We start from the raw sequence: 15,392 nt of genomic DNA on the forward strand, positions 1-15,392 counted from the left end.
TTCTTAGCTCACTGAAGAGATGAGATCCTAACAGTCACCTTTACACTGTGCAGGCCTGACCCCACTGCCATGACAATGTTTAATAGTAAACATCCGACTGAAGCAGACACAACCTGATTCTCTTTCTGGGAATCTGGAATTGGAAGAACGTCAAGTTAGAGATCACATGCCATTAAGAACAACATATATAAACCAGGAAGTAAGTTATGGAGTGACCACATTCTGCCATGTGGACAGAAAAGAGAGCTCTCAAATTCTCAGTTTCAGTCCATTCCTGAGGCCTGTTTCAAGACTGCTTTCCTGCCACTGGGGTCCAGGAGGCACCACTACATCTTTATGATAAACTGCCCTTGTTATACATTACTTGTAGTTCTATTATACCCTCTATCCCAGGCAAAATTTAAAAAATTAAAATGTTTTCACCTTGAAGCACTAAACCTGGTAATGCTCATAACAGGCACATAATTATAATGAAAGAGTAAAGCAGACATTTATTCTAAATATTAAAGATATTCTGTTGCTTCCCCAGCATGTTCCCCTCTCAAAAACTGCTTCAAAATTCCCCCTTCATCTCAAGTCACTTTATACTACCTTAAATAATAGTCCCAGAGATAACATCCCTCTCCTCTTTTTAACTTTTCCAAGAAGATTTAGGTACTCTGTTTCAGGCGCTTTAATTTTTTTCATTTACCATCCTATCTTGTAAACCACAGACTTAAGTATATTCTCAAGGTATGAGATTTTTTTTTCTTTTTCTCAATAGATGCAGAAAAATAAAGCTGTGAGATTTTAAAACTCACTTTATCAAATATATGGTTAGACAGAGTCAAAAAATATTTACTTCCGCTATAAACCCACACTAAATCAATGGCTTTTAACAGACTGAAAATAGAACTGCAAAAGTTCTACTAGATCAGATCTACTCACATTATGAATGATTTCTGCAGATTTTAAAAGATTCAATGTTTCATTAAGTTCACAAGTATTTCCTTGTGACTGAGCAAATACAAGGCCAAGGCATGGTGATAAATGAATGTGTATTAGTTGTCACGTAATCCTTCAGTCATCTCCAGAGATGCTAAAAAACCTTTTTCAGGGCTCCACTGGTGCCCTCAATTTCATTTACTATTAAGTCAGGAAACTTGCTCTCACAATTAGCTATCCACTTCACCTTAAACTTGGTCAGGCTCTCCCTCTCCTTCTTCTCTTCTGTCTACAGAGACACAGGCCTCTCTTTATCAAAAGAACATCTACCTGATCCAATTGGTCCCTCTGGCTATCGTCCTCTACTTCCTTCTCTGCCAAACTTCTCAAAGAAGCAGTGTGGATCTGTTGCTTTCCACTTCCTCACCAACAGTCATGCCTCAACCCTAGCAAATGGTTTTTGATTTTCCCAATTCTAAGCTCAACTGCTAACCCAATGGCTGTAGCCACAGCTAATTCATACAGTATCTTTGAGCAATTTAGCAAAAAAGATATTTCACAGAGCCTGGCTTCTGTCAGATGACCTCCTCCAGAGAGAAATCTAGCAACCATGCCAATAGCCCTTCCTTGGTCCTCACTTCTCCTGACCTTTCTTATATTACTTCACATAACTGACCATCATCTTCTTGAAAGTTTCCTCTTTTATTCTTTGGCCTTTCTGATTCTTTTATCTCATTGGTAAATCTTCTCCTTTATATGCAGGCTTATTACAGGGCAGAATAGAAGTCTTTAGTCCTCAGTAGTCTTTCCTTTACACTCCTCCCTCATCTCAATTCCATTCACTTTTAATTATTACCTCAATAAGCACCATACCTAAATCAACATCTCCAACTGTACACTGGCTATTTCTGCTCAAATTCAAGTTAAAGAGTAAACATTCTTTTAGAAATACCACAAAAATGGGCCTTCAAGTCAATATTGCTCTTATTTTGAAGTTAATTTGTCTCTTCCTGTCTAAGGAGGGTTGCAAGTAGGAAGAGTTCTGGACTGTAGATTGATTAACAAAAGAGCATCATAGCACCATCATTTCAGTAACAATAATGACAATACAAAACAAACAGAGGCCCCACCTTTGGGGAGGACCTTAATTGCTTGAATTATATGGTGAGTGGAACACCAGAATTATGTGAGAGTAGAAGGAAAGAATCACAGAAGATGGCCTCATAAACCTCATACTTGATTCAGTCTGTGAACCCAACAATAGATGGCAATGGTGCCAATAGGTCATTCTCAGTTCTCACTTTTCTTGACCTTTCTCGTACTATTTCATTGTACACAGCTGGTTTTCAAGAGTGCTGGGAAAAATGAGGCCGTTCCCTAGACTCCAAAATAATCAGTTCCCCTAAAAATACTTCTCCCACCTGCCTTCCCTATTTCTGTATATAATACATAATTATTCTCAGCCATCCTGGAAGAAATGCTCAAATTTGACTTCTTTTAAATCCAGCAGTGAGAGCACATATCAAGCCTATCAATTCATCCCTTGGAATGTTTTTAGAATAATCCTTTTTTTCCATTTCTTCTCCCACACTCAGAGCAAACATTTTTAACCCATCCACAATTTCCCACTGAGTCAGGAAAACCCTAGTCTTGCTCAACTGAGATCTTTTTAAACCAATTATTAGTAGATCAAAGCTGGCCCTTGACATTAAACTGCCTTAGGCCTCCATGTCAATCCATGAAGCATGTTAATAGCAGGTTAAGGTTTCAAAAGGCATTTATCATGTCACCATCTTGGTAAGCCAATGAATCCGGCAACCGTAAACCCCTTATTGGATATTAAACACCCTTCACGATCTGTCAACAATGTATCTTTCACACTAAACCTCTACTTCCTTCATAAATCATCTACTTTGGCCTGTCAGGTGTACTTGCTCTTTTCCACAACAGCTTTAGTTATTTTAACACTTGATAATACTCCCACACCTTCCCTCTTCTATTTTCTGGAATTTTAATTATCAAAGATGCAGCTTCAAGTCCCATTTTTTTTTATGAGGCAGTCCTCTCTCCTCTGGGGGAAAAAAAGTGTAGTAATTCTGTGGAGTACTCATTGGACATTCTGTGAAACACTGCATCCTATTATATATTCACGTGATATTGTCTCCACAAGTAGATTGTAAATTTGAGATATAAGGCCATACTTGTTAACATTAGGCCCGTAAGAACCCGGAAAATATTATTTCTATGTTTAATTTCATAAAATCACGATTTCCCTAATCATTTACAAGAGAATTACTCAAACCATAACATATTATAATGGATACAATTTCCTAAAGACAAAATAACCACTCACAAATTTAAACTTAGGTTTGAGAAGACATGACAGATTTGTACAATACCCCTGCCTCATACTGAGGAGTATTCATCCATCTATGAGGATAAGGCAGCTGGTTTAATGTTTATCAACACTAAACTTAGGACATTCCTAAAAGTTCTCTAAGAATTAAAGCCACCGTGGAAACACCACTAAAGAAATTGAAAACCTGTCTCTATAAAAAATACAAGTATAGAAATTTGCACAACACTCCTTCAAACAGGAATAAACTTGTGTCTTAGGTTGAAATCGGAAGCTTCTTTTCTCTATTCAACAGCAGATCGTACAAGAGCAGGAAAACTGGGAGAGGATTAGTCATTGCAGCAGAAATATTCCAGTGGCAACAATTCTGTCTTTTTAAAAAATGCATTTACGAAGGAACTGTGTTAGAATTAAACAACAGAACTATACTGCTACTTAATGTGGATTCTCGATGACAGGGTCAACTGAATATATAGCAAATCACTGTAAGGAAGAGTTTTTGTCATTTCAAAAGAATTCTATTAGTTTGGTACTTACTGTCGGCTGAGGAGTTGAGCTCTGTCTTGACCTTCGATTTTTCAAGATCTTCTTTATATTCTTTCTTGAGTAATTTTACTATCTTTTTACTATAACTTGATTTCTTCACCTTGAAAACTTCTTCATTTTCTTAAAAAAAAATTGAAGTCTGTAGCAACCATTTTCAGAAAATATTTTCTGTTCTTTCACATGATCTTATGTGCTTTTCAGACAAATTCTTCCAAATATATACTCATACACCAAAATCATTACATAATTAGAATTCATTTCAAATCTGTCACAGACTCTCAAAAACTTAGGTTAACCTCATAAATTCATTTGTTTTGGCTCTTTTTGGCAGCTGGACAGTACAGAAATCGAACCCTGGACCTTGGTGTTATCAGCACTATGCTCTAACTAGCTAGCTCACAAACTCATTTCGAGTAATGAGTCTTTGAGACGTTTTAAAAAGGCATAATACATGTAACTTCATAAAATTTTCCTATTTCCTATTGTTTTTCTTCAATCTATTTCAGGAGGAAAAAAAATTATTCACAATGTTTCTGAAAAATCAAATCACCAAATTATTAAGGAATCTGAAACAAAATATCCAAAATCAAAAGATGCTGTCAAGTCTGAGTAACTCTACACTCATCACAAACTTACCTAATTATTCAAGACTAGACTAAGCTGAGAGAAAATCACTTTTCAAAAATAAGTTTTGGTGACGTGTCCATCCTCTTTGATTTGACATTTTAAAAGCCAAGCGCAAAATAATTTCCAAATAGTCCCTGTATCATCAAAAACAAAAACCTGCTGTACCCCTCTCAAATCAAGCAAAAAATAACAGAAAGGTCAAAGAAACACTACCTACCTTACTGGAGACATGAAAGCATCTCGAATTAAGATGCAAGTAAGATTTCCAAAACTCTTAATTTCTTTTTTAATTAACATGTAATTGGGTTATACACTCTCAACTAGTTGGGAAATAAAAAAAACTGAAGGCTCATATAAGATCAGAAATCTAAATCCACTGCAGGCTGGCCTCTCACACCGGACTGGACCAATTGCCTTCTTTACCCAGACAATGTTTCTCTTCTTTGTTCCAAAAGCCAATACCAAGTAGGCTACCTTTATTTACTTCTATGGGAAAACTGAGGCTCGGCGATTGCAAGGAAACGGCCCGAGATCACTCAGAACCACAGGTATAACTCCGGACTTCTGTTCCTCGACCTGTACTCCACTTTAGAAATCCGGCCCTCCTGGTCAAGGATGCCTGGACAGAGCACCCAAGAGGCGTGGCCACAGTGACCTGCAGAGAGCTCAAAGAGCGTGCCAAGGCAGGCAGTCAGGGGACCAAATCAAGCTCTCCCTGAAACACACCCGGCAGGAAAGAGGCAGGACAAGGAACATTGAATTTCCACTTTAAAGAAACTCACAAAGACTGATCTGAGCTCTGGCACCTTGGAGCAGGAAATTCGCACAAGACGGTGAAGAGGAGGCGGTTGTTAAGAAAAGGCTGGTGGCAGCGCGGGAACGCGTCCCCCTGACCGAGCAGAAGGCCGGAGGCGGGGAAAGATTTGCAGCCGGCCCGGCGGGAAGGGGCTCAGTTCCAGGGTGCGGGGGCTGGGCGTCCAGGGAATGCGAGGACGGGGAAGGGCCCTGGGTTCGGGGTGCGGCGGTTACCTTCCTCCTCGTCCTGGAAGCTCAGCAGACTGGCCCGGGGCACCTCTTTGTTCTCGCGAGGCCTCTTGCGCGGCTTCAGCCCGTTGCCGGGCTCCGTACCGCTGGGGAAGCCGCCCCCAGCCTCAGCCCCGAGGCCCGGGGTCAGCGCGGAAGGCGGCGGCAGCCCGGGGCCCAGCAGAGGCTCCCCCCCGGGGGCTCTGTCGCCGCCGCCCGGACCCGGCTCTTCGCCCGTGCCCGGAGGCGGCAGCAACGGCGGCGGCTCCTGCTCCTCATCGCGCTCCCGCTCCTCCTCCTCCGAGTCGTTCCGCTTGCGCACGTTCACTCGCCGGGCCTTTCGGAACATTCCCGCGGCCGCACGGCTGTCACACACCCGCTCCCCGACAGCGGCCCCGGCAGCGCCAACCTCGCGACCGCGCACGCGCGGTATCCCGAGCTCTAGTCTGATCGTGTCTACTCTCGCTGCTGCACACCACTAAACGCGCATGCGCCTGCGCTCCCACGCGCTCTCAATACTTGGAGAGAGAAGAGCCCCGAGCTTCTCTCGAGAACGTCAGCTCCTTGCACCGTCATCTATCGGCGAGGAGGGCTATCGGCACGGAACGCGGAAAATACGGTGTTGTTCGACTGGTCACAAAGAGGATCATAGAGATGAGAGGAAAAGAGTAGGCTCTGTTGTCCAGCCGACGATGTTGCCGCAGTGCGTCTTCCGCACTTACGCGGTGCGATCACGTGAGGAAAGCTCCCGCCAAGAGTTGGGCGGGGCAAATAAAGGAAGAGGAGGGGAAGAGCCAGAAGTCGGGTTCAGGCGGGCAAGTTGTAGTCCAGGGGGTGAAGTATTCCTTTCAAATCTGTGACCTGAGGTGTTACTGTGGTAATTGTTATTGACTCTATTCGCTAATGCTAAGTATTTCTAAGGTCTTATAGCTACAGAGCACTTTCTACGACTGACTTTCATTTACGATAAAATGTTACCTGGCGTGATGTCCCCTCCCCCATCTCTTTTACAACGAAAGCAAAAGTGTTTTAGTATTTTCAAAAGAATGCCAAGTTTGCTGGCAATTCTATGACAGTACTTTCCGAAGCATAGTGAATTTCAGAAACAAAGGAAAATGGACTTGGGGGTGAGGATTGTTGACAGCTTTTAGACTTGCGTCACAAAGGGACAATCTTAACTGGCAAGGCCTTAACAGTGTGATTGTCTAGGAAGTTGAACTCACATGCTTTTCTTTTTTCATCACCAAACTTTACATTTTCTCCTTGGTACGCACCTGTGTATGTGAATTCATTTTCATGTTTCAAATTTCAAAAGATATTCAATAGAGTGAAAAAAAGTCCACCCATGTCTAGAAAATCCTTCCAGTTCACCCCTCGGCAGCAGTGTTAACAGTTTCTCATGATCCTCCAGAGACAGTCTATGAATATAAGAGCAAGTAAATATACATATTTTAATGAATTCCCCTTTTTACACAGATGGTGTGTAAACAGTGCATTTTTGGCCTAACATAAATTGGAGATAGGTCCATATCTGTGCGTAAAGCTTGTCTCCTTTTACCCAGCTGCATAGTGATCCATTGTTGGAATGTACCATGATTTATAGATCCATTTCCATAAAAATTGATATTTAGGTTATTTCCAGTCTTGCTGTAATAATGCTGCAATGAAAAGCTTTGAAAAAAATTGGTTGAACTATATTGGATCCCAATGTGACTTTGCTAATTATTCTAAATTGCTTTTTATAGAAATTGTGCAGTTAGTACTCCTACCAGCAAACATGAGCAGTCCTGTTTGCCCACATTATCCTGTCAAAATTTCACTGAGATTTAAATTCCAAATTGAAGCAGAAGAGCTCGAGCCCACCAAGAATTCCTATTTCATGTGCAGTATATGTATGTATTGAAACAACATACTGTACCCCACAAACGTGTACAAGTCAAGGTTCAAATAAAAAAATTAAAGTAAAAAAAGAATACCAATTTAAGAAATTTTTTTGAAAAAAAGAATTTGTATTTCATACTTGTCTGCCTCTTTTCTTTTGTTTTCTTTGACTGAATTTGAGATCTGCTCACTCAGGACCCAGTTTTGGAGATGAATATCCTCTGTAACATTTTCTTACAGTCAATAGGAAAAGTTAATAACATCTGGCTTCCATTCTATTTCCCATTATACTCAGTTCTTATGTTCTGGCTGTTCAGCATTGGCTTAAGTTCTGATTCCAACAGAATGTTTCATTTGGTGAAATAGAACTCCCATTTCCAATCACAGAAGATTCAAATTGTGCCTGGCCAGCCTCCAAATACCTGAGCCCAGAGACAGATTGGCAATGGCAAAGACAAGGTCAAGAAGCAGAATATGTTAATATGTTGGTCTGAAACTTCAAAAAGATCTCCCACTGTAAAAGTGGTGACTGGATATGGATAAAGGGAAGAACACATCATTTTAAAGTGAGCCAAAATATTCAAAAACAACAAATGTATTTATAACTTTGTCAGTGTACCTATTCAGATAATAATTAAAGGGCAAAGTTACAAATTACCCAGTTTCAGGTATTTTCTTATAAGCAACAGAAACAGACTAAATACACCATTTAATATTGGAGTATCTTTAGTATTCTGGGAAGACAGACTGCTTATATACAACTATTTTGTATACATACAACGATTTTGATTGAAACAATGTACATAATACATCAACGATTTTGATTGAAACAATGTACATAATACATCAACGATTTTGATTGAAACAATGTTAGTTTTTTTAAAAAGTCTTCTTTCCAAGCAAAAATTCTCAGTTTTTTCCCCACTAAATTGACTTTTCATGGATTAATTGACACATGAATTCAAAGTAGGCAAACCAGTGTTGTTTGCCAACTCAGTCTTAGACCCTGTAGTTGAGAATAATGTAGGTCTATGAACCTGTGAAAAGTTTTCCTTAGTCAACTGCCAACAGAGAAGGGTAAGAACAGTCTGTCCATATAGAGTAGCCAGATGTCCTTTCTTGGAAAAAAAGTGGTCCTTTGTTCTGAGATTACGTCTTTCTTTCTCTTCCACGTTAGCGTAAGAAGATCCCTTTACTTCTACGGGTAATGATGATATATGGTAGCGTGTGTTTGTTTTCATGCCCTTATTTGGCAAACTAAAAAGTAGTGAAATTAAAGTTCTCCCAAATTTATTATTTTATCTTTAAAAAAATTTTACTTGGCAGGTGAAATCTAATAGTCTAGAAATTCCTGATCTAGGAATTTTTCTCTTTTCTAAAACTGTAACTCTTAACATCTCAATACAGTAATTCTATTCTGGAAAAAAGCTGAAAACAAAATTTAATTAAATTTCTTTAGACCTTGCCTTGATGAAGGCAGATCTGCATAAAGGTAGAATGTAAGCTTCATGAAGGAAGAGATTTCTGTGTGCTGTTTAGTGCTATCTTCGTACTTGTATTTGTTATAAATTACTGAGGTACATTAGTTCTTAAAGTAGTAATAGACACCTCCCCTCCACCTTTGGGAACTGCTTCCTCTAGGGAGAAGGGCACCACCCAGCAAGACAGTAAACCTGGTTACATCGTACTGACTAGGTGAAGGGTGGGTAAAATTGTACTGACGGATCTAAAGTGGACCAATCAGATTCTCCTAAGATTTTGCACATGAAACACAAACTATGAATCTCTCCTTATGGCTGGAATTGCAATAAATTCAAAAGCTGTAGGAAAGCCACAAGTTACCGTGCCAACTCAGGAGCCCAGAAAACTAGTCAGTGTAGCAGGAGAGAAGAATAAAGCAGATGTGCCAGGAAGCAGAAGACAGAACACCATGTGGATTCTGGTACCTTTCCAGGTCCTTGTTCTCCACATTTCCTGAAGGTGGACTGCACTCCTCTCTGTAGAATCTCTTAGATACCGCTAGAATCCTTGTAATAATTTCCTTTTTTATTGTTGTTGTTGCTGACTATGTGGTATTGTGTAGTGTGTGTGCATTTGCTTAAAATGGTTCAAGTTTATTTCCATCACCTAGAACCAAGGAACCCTAGGACTAAAGAATTCTGACAAAATAACCAAGGGTTATTTTAATTTTATGTGTTAATGTTATCCATGCAAGTTATATAACTGTTAAAAGGTTTATGAAATTAATAACTTCAGCTATAGCTTTTGTTCAAGGAAGAGATTTTTTTCTTTTTGTCTTTTTAAAAGCTATCCGCACAGATATCCTCACAGGCAGGGATTTAAGCAGCAGGTAAAAGTGAGGAAAGTCCTTTCTCTTGTAAGTATGTAGTTATTGCAAGTAACTTGCTGCAGTGGGTTGAATAGCCCCCCAAAGTCATTAAGCTTAATCCCCACTGTAACTCTTGGGGGTGGGAAATCCTTTTATAGTAATTGAAAGGCAGAGCCTTGAAGAGGTGATTAGATTGTAGGCTGCAGTGAATGGATTAATAATGGTGGTCAGGGGCATGGTTCTGAGGGCTTTGAAAGAAGAACACATGAGAGTCTCTCTCTCTCTTGCTCTCTCTCTATCTGCTCTGCCATTTTCTGCCATGTGAGACCCCGTGTTGCTGTAAAGTCATCAAAAAAGAAGAACCTCACCAGATGTGTTCCCTGGACTTTGGACTTCCCAGTCTCTGAAACTGTAAGCAATAAATTTCATTTTCTTATAAATCACCCAGTTCCAGGTGTTGTGTTATAAGCAACAGAAACCAACTAACACACTTGGGAATGAGACAATTCCATCCAGAGCATGCGAATGGTCCTCATCAAAAATGTTAGAAAATTTCTAAATTCTTTGTCTCAAATTTCATTAAAATTTAGCCATTGGTTTTACTTTAGTGATACCATCTTTTCTATAAAATCATTATCATTGATTCAATCCAGGTTGAAAAGATCCAGAGTTTTCTTTAAAAAGTTATTATTTAAAACAAATTTTTTAGCCACATTAGTATCCCCAGTGGAGAGTCTTATGTATCAGAAATTCAGCCATAATAGTTATTCCTTCATTTTCTGAAATTACACTTTCTCCCACCAAAAGAAAGTTAGTAAAATTTCTCTTTACCCAAGCTGAGAATGTCATGACAAAAGTAAATAATATTTTAATGGCGGTTACCTTGTTCATCCCAGTTTATCTTTAGAATATATCTGCTGTTTAAACCAGGTATTTCTCTTATCCATTCGTTCAAAATGTACTCAGCATCTTTGATGTTCTAGGCATTGTGCTAGGTAGTAGGAATACAGTAGTGAACAAGACAGATGTGTACTCTCCTAGATCTGTAGTCAAATGCTGGAGACATAAGTAAATAAACAGAAATTACTTACTAATTGTGGTTATTATTATGAAGGAAATCAATAGGAAACTACATTTTTAGAATCACAGACATAAAAGTAATAGGAATATCAATTTGGGTTTATTTTTTCTATGTGCCAATGGCCATTTAATTGTCTACCATTAGAAAATGTGTAAGGATTTCTGGGGTTGAAGCAGAACATTGCAAGACAATTACGATTAACAGCTCCAGGCTGTCTCCTTTAGTAAACTTCTCTTAGAATATTTTATGTAAAATGCGCAGTTGAAATCATTTTATCCAGCTCAGTATTTTACTTCTTCTAGTGTTACCATGTGAAAAATTTAATTCAGATCATAGTACTGATAAGATATTTATATACATTCACAATGGACACTTTACATGTACATGTAATAACTGTATGACCAATGTGAAAACAAAAACAGCAATGCAGCTCTTCTGAAAGAACTCGTTTATCACCTGTTTTGGGTCAGTATCATTCATACATTATTGCCCATCACTTTTGGAAAAAAAATTTTAAAAAGTGAAACATTATTGAAGACAACAGAGTTATAAACATCCCTTCTGGATATAAAAGATAGAAGAATTACGTTTCTTTTTTTCTGTATTGTTTAGTTTTACTAGAGGGCAGCAAAGTTGTACAATAAATAAGCAGTAAGATTATAGTATGATTACAGAGACAATAATCAGATGCAGCTTCAGATTTGTTAAAAACTGTAAGTAGACTTTAAAAAGTAACCTTTCTCTAATTATAAAAGCACTGCCTGCACATTTTAGAAATTTAGAAAATACAGATTAATAAAAAGAAGAAAATATGAATCACTTATAATTGTATTAACACTTAATATTTGGTGCATTTCCTTCCAGAATTGTTTTAGGAATATTCATTCACTCATTCATTTGTAGTGGCTTCAATATTCAAGTGGATGACCTCTAACCTCACCTTTAATAATCATATCTACTACTCCACTTCACCCACCAGCCATAATGATTGTACCTTGGACCTTCACCAGGTTACCAGGGAGTTACTGGGAGTCGTCTCCAGTAACTGTGTCACTCCTGTCCATCCAGTCTGCTTACTCCACCTCCAGTCCAACGAACCCATCACTTTTCACTGTCCACCCTCTTCTTCCTGCCTTTGTTTCTCTCCTTATCCATGTTGGATTTCATGGGGCAAGATCAGAATCACTCCCTTGCAACACCTTCAACTCTTTTGCCCCCTCTTTGTTGTACTCACCCAGCAAAACCCTACCCGTGGTTGAGCCAGACTGTAGCCTTCTCTGTATCTGTCCCTGATGAATGAACTTTTCCTGTTTTGTTTTAAATTCATAAGTACAAACTTCAAATGGACACTAAATGCTTACAGTATATTTGTTCCTTCATAGTGGAATATTTTAATATGCCTCTTTCTGTGTCACACAGATCAATTGGCAAAAAAATATGTACAGTCATGTGAGATTTTAATAATATAATCAGTGAAATGTAGATAGATAAATTAGATAGATAGACAGACAGATACAGAGAGAGAATTTTGTACTCTCCAAACAGAGTCTACTTAATAATTTATTTAATCTGTGAAACATTTATAAATATCAATTATTAACGTGGCAATAACATTTTAAAATTTGAACAAATTCTCCAAAATAAAGATTTAATAGGCACGTTCTCTAACCAGAGGAAAAGTTAAATGACAAACCAAATTCAAAATGTTGGGCAACCCTTCCTGATTAAAAAAAAAAAGTCCTAACTACTTGGAAATTAATGAACAATTACTTAAATCTCTGAATCTAAGAGGAAACAAAATGTTATATAATAATCTAAAAACTTTAGAAATTAATTAAAATGTTGATATTTCATATAAAATATATGGTATATAGCTAAAGGGGTACCCAGAGAATAAAACATAGTTGTAAATTGTTTATAATTACAAAAATATTTACAAAAATAAAGTATTCAACCTCAGAAATAATTAAAAATAGCAAAACAACTCAAAGAATGTGGGAGGTAGGAATATTCAAAGATAAAACTGAAAATAGTAAATTATAAAATAATCAAATAAGAACCCATTGACTTGTGTACTATATTCCATTCCCTTCCACCTGGAGTGATGCAGCATGAAGGCCCCTGCAAGATGCTGGCACCTCACTGGTCTGTTTAGTGCCCAGCACAGCAAAGATCAATGCTGATCCCCCAAATATGGAACATTTCCGGGGAGAATCAGCCAGTTTCATTGTACTAGGTTCTTTCCATCATGAAGGGGACAGCAACTTATCCTCACTGGATTAAATAGATGCTTAGAAGGTTATTTTATAGATTTGCCTTTTCTATCTGTAGTACTTCTGCCAATACCACTACTCATGGACTTAGTGAAGCCTTTATTTCACCATCATGGTATCCCATATAACATTGCTTCTGACCAAGGGACTAATTTTACAGTAAGAAAAGTGATGCAATGGGCTCATGTTCCCAGGATTTGCTAGTCTTTCCATGTATCCCTTTACCCAGAAGAATCTTGCCTTATAGAACATTGCAGTGGCCTGTTGAAGACCTAGCCATGGCACCAGCTGGGAGGAATTCCTTGAGACACTGGGGTCCTGTTCTGTGGAATATGCATAGTACGTGTTTTGAACCAGTGACCAATATACAATCCTATAGCCAGAATACATATGTCTGGGAATCAAGAAATGGAAGTGATAGAGTCATCTCCATCATACCTATGGACTTAAAAATTTTCACTTTCTGTATTCACAAATTAGGCTCTGCTAGTTTAAAATTCCCTTTATCCCAGGGCGAAGAAGAAACAATGGTATCAGGAACTGAGTATGCACTCTGGCTGTTTTTGTCATCTCATGCTGCTGAATCACAAGGAAAAGAAGGGGGTTAGTGTGTTGTCTTGGATGATTGATTCTGATCATCAAGGGGAAATAAGGTTCCTGTTGTGTAGTGGGGGCGGTGAAGAACATGTCTAGAACTTAGGGGGTCCTGAGGGACAGTTCCTAGCACTTCCATATCTAGAGGAAAAGTTCAGTGGAAGACTCTTGCAATCCAGCAAAGGGCTTAGACCCCTTGGAATAAAGTTTTGGGTTATCTCAGCAGGTAGAGAACCTTGGTTAGCTGACTTATTAGCTGAAGGAGATAGAGGAACATGGAACGGGAAGCAGAGACAGAGAGTGCAGATAACCAATTATGCCTGTGACAGTTACAAACGTGAGGATTGCATGGCCATCCTCATGTTCTTCCTCACTCTGTTATGCACATATATATTTTTATAATAATTTGAACAGTCTAGTTTTCCACTCCCCTCTCTTCTTCCATTCTTATATATGGGAAAAGTTAATAGTGATCAACTTTAAAATTTTGTCCTTATAAGATACCAAGGAGTGTTGATTGTGACTAATCTAGAAAGGGATTGCCTAGCACCTGTAGATAGAACAATGACTGTCAGACTTGGGGTCCGTGGATTCAGGGCAGAGGACAAGAGGGTTTTTATTTGTATGAAGGCTAATCATGTTAAGTTTAGGAGGGACAGGTTTTGATGCTATCATTATTGCTTAGAAGTATAAAAATAGACATGAAATAGCTAGGTAGGAAAAATTAATTCTGTTGGTGTACAGTTGAGCTAGGCATCTATAATTAATAATAATTTACTGCATGTTATCAAATGTCAGTAGCAGCAGCTTTCTGGTCTCTGATGTAAGGAGTAGCATCCCCATCAACTTATTAGCCTGGTGGCCTCTCCCAATTTCCACTCCTTCAGCCCTTTTTGAGATTTTGCAGGCAACTGTGTGCCTGTGTTAAATCATTCTCTGCTCAAAAGTCCTAGAGAGTTTTCTCTTTCTGCACCAGTACAGCATCTATCTGTAGTGATGCTGTATGTATTTTCAAACTTGATGGCATCCTACTCTATGTGTCATTTTATAATTTGCTTTTTCCTTTCAGTTTGGTATTTGGAGAACTTTCCTTATAAGTGCATACAAATACACCTCATTCTTTCCCTGAACTTTTTATTGGAAAAATTCAAATGCATATTTTTAAAAAGCAAGAATAGTACAGCACTAAAACACCCTTCACCTGGATTCGTCACCTAATACTTTGCTACGTTTGCTTTCTCTCTCTATCTCTTTGCTGAGTCATTTGGAAGTTCCATGCAGACATCACCACACTGCACCCCTAAATTCTTCAGTGTGTATCTCCTAAGAACAAGGGCATTCTCCCACATAACCATAATACAGTTATCACACTGAGAATATTTAAAACTAACACACTACTATTAACTAGCATTCAGTCCACATTCAAATTTCCCCCAGTTGCCCCAATAATGTCTTTCATAGCTGTTGTTTTTTTCCCCAATACAGGATCCAGGAAAGATTGTGCGTTGCATTTAGTTGTCATGGTTAGTCAGTCTCCTTTATTCTAGAACAGCCCATACTTTTTTCTTTTAAACTTTCATGACATTGACATTTTTGAAGAGTCCAGGTCAGTTTATTGTCTTTTGGTTTTTTTCCAAAATGTCTGCCAATTTGGATCTGGATTAAATACAAACTTAACATTTTTTGGCAAAAATACCACATTGGTAATGTGTGTCCTTCTCAGTGCATCACATCAGGTAGCACATGGTGCCAGTTTGT

The 15,392-nt window shown here is 38.6% G+C and overlaps 2 protein-coding genes across 2 annotated transcripts in view; both read right to left on the reverse strand.

The window, feature by feature from the left end:
- The window catches only part of PAXBP1 (PAX3 and PAX7 binding protein 1), a 32,020-nt gene extending 26,119 nt beyond the window's left edge, over positions 1 to 5,901 (reverse strand). The window contains exons 1-2 of the mRNA XM_063098520.1: positions 5,483 to 5,901; positions 3,818 to 3,946 (exon numbers count right to left, since the gene is read on the reverse strand). Coding sequence (XP_062954590.1) covers positions 3,818 to 3,946; positions 5,483 to 5,825 — 472 coding nt within the window. The 5' untranslated portion in view covers positions 5,826 to 5,901. The remainder of the gene's footprint in view (positions 1 to 3,817; positions 3,947 to 5,482) is intronic.
- A 4,699-nt stretch (positions 5,902 to 10,600) lies between these two features.
- Positions 10,601 to 15,392, reverse strand: part of EPCIP (exosomal polycystin 1 interacting protein) — a 28,666-nt gene continuing 23,874 nt past the window's right edge. Inside the window, exon 3 of the mRNA XM_063115717.1 lies at positions 10,601 to 10,742. Within this exon, the coding sequence (XP_062971787.1) occupies positions 10,678 to 10,742 (65 nt within the window). The 3' untranslated portion in view covers positions 10,601 to 10,677. The remainder of the gene's footprint in view (positions 10,743 to 15,392) is intronic.

This window comes from Cynocephalus volans, chromosome 1 (assembly GCF_027409185.1).
Source record: "Cynocephalus volans isolate mCynVol1 chromosome 1, mCynVol1.pri, whole genome shotgun sequence".
Taxonomy (NCBI): Eukaryota; Metazoa; Chordata; class Mammalia; order Dermoptera; family Cynocephalidae; genus Cynocephalus; species Cynocephalus volans.